We start from the raw sequence: 5,863 nt of genomic DNA, 5'->3' as shown, positions 1-5,863 counted from the left end.
CCAACATCTTTCACTGCTGATCATTACAGTCATACCACACCACATATTTAGGTTCCCTCTTATCAATCAAATGGGACTTTTTCCTTTTTGCTCAGCAGAGAACAGAAAATAATAGAAGTCCAGCAGCAAAGCTGTAGCTCCATCTAGAAACCCAAAACAACACCGCTGGACATCATTATTTTATACTCAGAGACGCTCACGGAGACGAGAGCTTGATGCCGGATAGTGTTGAACTGGCAGCCACATTTCTTCAATACAATACGAAACAATATACAATAAGATGTTTATACAGTGACATATAGTTTTAGCTACAGGACATGACTGTTTCAGGACAATAATAATGATATAACATGATCAAGTCAGTTTAGTTGCAAAGCACATTAAAAATACAGATTTAAAAAATGACAAAGCAGCATAATACATAAAATAAAAGGTTAACTAATTACCATCTTTTAAAAATATATATTCAATCGTATATTTTAATCCCTGCAGACATAACGATAAAAATAATGAATGAAAACTTCTGTTAGAAGATGCTTCTGAGGAGGACACCCAGATTTTGATTTGGAAGCTGTTACAGAGTGCTGGAGCTACAACTAAAACGACACGGTCAACTGGGAAAATAATTTTATATTCAAACTTTAAAAGCTGCAGAGCCAAAGATCCAAAAGTACAACTTGGAGCAAAAGGTAGCAGCAGGTCAGACAAATAAGTTTGTAACAGACTGTTCATGCATTTACACAGGATGCAATCAGCAGGATTTTATTATTGATCCTGTAATTGACGGGTAGCTGGAATTTAATGAGGCAAAAGTAAATTAAATGTTTATGTTTCCGTGTCTCAGAGGGAAGATTGGCTGCAGCATCCTTCAGCTTCAGCTGGGATATAATCACCTGATCCATTCCATCATATTATTTGGTATAGATCCCATATATGTATATAACATAATTGATGAATTTACCTGTTTATGTTCTTTCCAATATCAGAATTTATTCCATAACTGACCAGATATTATTTCTCGTGCATTCAATCAGATTTTGGCCTTTTTTTCTTCAGTCTCCTTCCTTGTTGTAATAATTCCCTAAACTTCCAAAAGAGGGGAACTTAAAAAAAGACATAATGCATCATAATCAAGTGATATTCCACGTTAGTTATGCGACATTCCTCAAACTGCCTGTTTTTGGTGGATACAGTTTGCTGCATGTCTGCTTATTCAGCTCAGCTTCCCATCAGCCTGTGCAACTGCGCCCCCTGCTGTCAGTTCTATGACACTGCAATTTCTTCTACATCCAGCAAACCGCCATTGGATAAAATAAAACAACGAAAATGTTTCTTCAATGTGGAAGTACACCTTACAAATACATGGTTTTAATACTATATATATGGATTTTTGCACACCCTGGTTGATCTTCATGAGCGCATTAATGCACACCTGATTATTTTCTTTGAATCAGGTTCTATTTGCCAATTCTGTTCCGACGTAAACTTGTTAAAGAGGGCTAAAACGTGACTCATTTATACAGTTTGGGGTAAAAATATTAAACTGACAGCAGGGGTTGGAATGACGGATTTAATAGTAATACTTTGCTAGTGCTTCTTGATACCTAATCTACAATAACCCTTCTCCATGATGCCAGAGACAAACAATGCCAAACAACTTCTGTCTCATAAGTGCTGCTGTTGTTTTTATTGCGTTTAACCATCGCTGGTGTTTTAAGTTTCCCCACATTTTCTTGTAATTAAAACATTTAACCTATCAAGCAAAACATATTTAACATGTTTAAAATGCAGCATGTGCAGCCGCAGTGTGTCCACCAGGGCTCACAGCAGGAAAATGAGCTTCACTTCACTTCGCGATGGCTTATTCCACATTGAAAACTCAGTGAAACGTTTATATTCAAGTGTTCATATTTATCATATAAAAAACAAAGATCAGACACAACTTCTTCACATACAGTTATTTTCAATGGATCTGACACACCTTGTTCAGTTTAGACATAAGGACCATATGATGGTCAGGTGCAGACGTCCACTCAACCGTTACAGTACACGTGGTAATCTCCAGACACTGATGCAAGGGAAACAAAAACACATTTCAAGACATTCCCAAATTTAAAACTCATTCTTTACAATGTCAACATTAAAAGACTGTAAAGGCTTAAAAGATGTTTGCAAAAAAAGTAAGTGGTAGGAGTCCCACTTTCAGTAGCAAAGAAATTAAAAACACGCCACATTCTTTATGGCTAGCATTGTTATTTCTCCACCTCACTCTGATGTGACCACACAGACAGCAATTCCACCTAGCAATAAAGTTTTAAAAACACAACCACATTAAATTTGTTTAGTACTATCAAAAAGTACAGTAAGCAGAGGCGTTGTCCACCAGAACTGACGTGTTCCAGCTCGCAAGGACCATATACAAAGTCAGTGATGCAACTATCGGCGGGGCCTGCCGTTATAACGCCGGCCGGCCGTTCAGTTTGTCATGCATGAGCGCGATGGCTCCGCCTGTGAAGTCTCTGAGAACCTGCACTGTCTCACGCTGCAGCTGCAGCGACTCGCGCACGAACTCCTGCTGAGTCTCTGCCAGCTGCTGGACGGACTCGGACAGAAGCTCCAGGGAGCGGGAAACAGTCTCCAGCAGAATGTTGGTGGCGTGCTGCTCCTGGAGGCTCAGCGATGCGTTTTGCAGTAAGCCGTCTCTGGTGCTCTGCGGGGGCTGACCTGGCGCTGGAAGCACGGGGCTGGAAGCTGATGGTCCAGAAGACGTCTGACATTGTGCTTGTTTTGGGGGGCCGTTGTTAATTTGATGGTATTCTGTTGGCCTTGTTGTCTGAGTTGAAGAGAGGGCATCTTCTCTTTGTTCATCATCTGAATCTCCAAAAGCCGTTTCGGTATCTTGACACAGAAAAAATGTAAATGCAAGTTACTGTTTAAAACTGAAGTAACTAAACTTAGTTGAATTCTGTAAGAACATTATCAAATCACCTTCTGTCGTAGGTAGTTCATATTGCATATCGAAAGCAGGCTGTGACGAGTCCCCTGCAACATTAGATGTGGTGCATGTGCTCATGAAGCTCAAACAAAACCAAAAAAATGTCACATAAAAGAAAAAGAGGGAACAAAGATGCGCTGAGAGGAAGGCGGTGTGTTGCAGTAACTTCATATTTTGAGAACAAGACAGAAGTGTTACCTGACTGTGCAAGTCCGCTCACGCTGTAGGAAGTTGGGGGAGGCATCGATGCCAATACTATCCCACCATTGGGAGAACTTTGCATTCCAATCATCTCCTCCTCTTCCATTTCTTCTTCCTCTTCTGGGACATCATCATCATCCCCCAGCGGACTGAAATCGCCGGTGCTCTGGTCCTCGTCGTCCATCTCCAGAATCTGGAGTACTATTTTCTCTGTTGGATTAAGGTCTCGGGAAAGGCGCGAGTTAAGGCCTCTGTTGGGCACTGTCCCTGACCGCATCGCAGCCACTTTTCGCTTAGTGTCACACTTTAAATCGGACCATTTCTTGATGACCTCAATGATTTCGCGTTGGCATTCCCCGATCTCATTGACTCGTGCAGTAATTTCTGCCCATGTACGCTTCTTCGTGTCTGTTGGCACTCCACGGTTAAATTTGCCTTAGAGAGGAAAAAAAAGAAGAATTTATGCAACCTTTTATTAAATTCTCAGAGCCAAAAACGCAATATTTTCCTTTTAAGAAGAGTCACATTGCTGAAATGTCAGAAGCAACTGGTAAGCAAACACATACCCACAACAACCATTCTATGCTTCCTCACTTCATCCAGCAATATGTGGACTTCACTGAATGAAAATCGAGCCTTTCTTTTCTTGAAGCGGGTTACACTGTCCTGGTTGTAGTATAATGGTGACGACATCCTCCACACAAAAGATATCCAGCTGCTTTGTGTTTCTCCAGCTATGCGTCAGGAGGTCAACAGTCTGCTTGACAGCAAAATAACAGAAAATGCAAGCATGCATGCTAAGTGTTCTGGTCTGCCACTGATTTAGTGTTACATGAACTAAAAATTGCCTGATCTTTAGACTAATCTTATTGTCTAAGCTAATTCTGTTGAGTTGATAAATGTCCGAGTTGGCGACAATGGTACAGTGATGCGTTCAAGCACAACAGCTGAGTATGTCTGACTAGAAATTGGCCAAGATGAGAATACAATTAAATACTATTTTAATTCCAATATAACTACAAGTATGGCTCTCATAGTTAAACAGGAAAACGGAAAATTGTTGCTACGACAATACTGACAGCACTCACAAGAGTGAATGAACAATGGTCACTTTACACACGCTTTAGCGTACCTAGCAGGCTAATGCAGATTCCGCTCTTAACTATTTTCAGATGATGCCTCTACCTACACAGTTTTATTATTTGAACGAAATAAGGACGTTTTCGTTTTTTCTACTTAGAAGAACATAGTTGGTTAGCATTCGTCTGTTACACATCACTTATTAGTAAGCTAGCTTTCTATACCAAGGCTACAGTAGCTAACGCTATGTTGACAAATGGCTAATGAAGCGTTTCAGTCACGCAACCAAACTTGAAAAGGTGCACATGAATGACAAAAATAACTCACAAGACGGTAAACATACCCCTACTTTAAAAAAGCTACAGAAACGTAAAGAAAAACTTCTTCATCGAAAAGACAGCAACTGTATAGCCAGCCTATGTGATGCTAATACAGCACCATTTATATCCGGTTAAGGTTAGCTCGCTAAGAAAAGCAATAGCTTCACATAATTTACGTATACATTCGCATTATTATGACAATGCTACGCTGACTTTCAGTAATGGTTTACAAATAATCTATATTTTAATATGTAACCAATAGTTTTTATTGATATTCTTTTCTGTTTAATAATATAAAGAGTTCAGAAATATTTAAGCTTCAAAGTGACTTTATTTTGAAGGTGAACAACAACTTCCGGTGTAGAGTCGAGGCCGCGACATCCGTTTCTCCTCAGATGCCGAAGCTTTCCGAAGCCTCGTCCGACCTACGTGGGAAAGGAGTGCATTCTCGGAAAAATAAAAAATATAAATAAATAAAAAAGTAAAAACTGTCTTTATGTTTTTATTCTCAACAAACTTACGTTGCTAACAGTAACAAATACTATAAAGCACAAAAACCTGAAAATGATTTAAGAGGTGAATCGTTTTTTTTTAGTTAAAACTGATTGCTCCATAAATTACATGTTAATGTTAAAATAAAATGTGGCTAATATTTTGCTAACCTTTTAAGAAATAAATGCTGAACGCTCAATGAAGAGATGGACGCTAAATTAGCCTGGTTAGGGGTCCCTGCACAGGAAATCTGTCCAAGTTCAGACGTGTGGCTGCAAGTCAGTCTGGCAGGTTTAATTTCCAACAACTATTCATGTTTTTACGTGTTGCTTTAGTTCTTCTCAGTATTGCCTCTCACGGTGCTGGTTTTGTTTTCCTAAAGGCTATGGGATGTATTCTGTTAAGGTCCTTTAAAGTCTGGCAGCTGGTTGTCTCATTTCTGTCGTTTTCTATTTTCTCTCTTCTGCTTACTGTCTTTTCCTCCTGTCAGGTAAAGCATTAATTCGTTTGTGATACAGCAATAGACAAATTAATACAGAATAATAGTTTAATATCAAGGGGAGCCATTTGCCCTTTGGCAAAATAAACTTGCTCAGCACACCCAGCTGCAGGACCATCCTGCCATGATGCTGGACAGGAAAAGATAAAAAAAAGGAAGCTAAAATGAAAAACGTGCCAAATGTGAATGATCTAGGGCCTCAGAATAGCTTAAGTGAGAAATACTAAGTAAGCTCAAATGAATTCACAGTTAATCATAAATCAGACGGATACTAAA

At 39.5% G+C, this 5,863-nt stretch overlaps 1 protein-coding gene across 2 annotated transcripts; it reads right to left on the bottom strand.

The window, feature by feature from the left end:
* Positions 1-1,675: 1,675 nt before the first annotated feature.
* zgc:153990 (uncharacterized protein LOC768125 homolog) lies at positions 1,676-4,757 on the bottom strand. Of its 2 annotated transcripts, none has more exons than XM_042009268.1 (5): positions 4,620-4,757; positions 3,763-3,953; positions 3,194-3,631; positions 2,989-3,042; positions 1,676-2,898 (listed from the first exon to the last, which is right to left on the bottom strand). In XM_042009268.1, exons 2-5 carry the CDS (start codon positions 3,887-3,889, stop codon positions 2,456-2,458), a joined length of 1,062 nt encoding a protein of 353 aa, XP_041865202.1. In that variant the 5' UTR covers positions 3,890-3,953; positions 4,620-4,757; the 3' UTR covers positions 1,676-2,455. The 2 variants fall into 2 exon arrangements, with proteins under 2 accessions (XP_041865202.1, XP_041865201.1); XM_042009267.1 differs by having other exon boundaries at positions 4,604-4,756.
* Positions 4,758-5,863: the final 1,106 nt, after the last annotated feature.

This window comes from Melanotaenia boesemani, chromosome 15 (assembly GCF_017639745.1).
Source record: "Melanotaenia boesemani isolate fMelBoe1 chromosome 15, fMelBoe1.pri, whole genome shotgun sequence".
In the NCBI taxonomy this organism is placed as follows: Eukaryota; Metazoa; Chordata; class Actinopteri; order Atheriniformes; family Melanotaeniidae; genus Melanotaenia; species Melanotaenia boesemani.
Note: the sequence above shows the minus strand (reverse complement) of the source record. Positions and strands in the feature narration are given on the sequence as shown.

Excerpts from the sequence above, each read along its gene's own strand:
- zgc:153990 (XM_042009268.1), bottom strand. The coding sequence starts at position 3,889 with ATGTCGTCACCATTATACTACAACCAGGACAGTGTAACCCGCTTCAAG. Across the intron at positions 3,632-3,762 it reads GCATAGAATGGTTGTTGTGG|GCAAATTTAACCGTGGAGTG; the intron begins GTATGTGTTTGC and ends TTCCTCTCTAAG. Across the intron at positions 3,043-3,193 it reads GAGCGGACTTGCACAGTCAG|GGGACTCGTCACAGCCTGCT; the intron begins GTAACACTTCTG and ends CTAATGTTGCAG.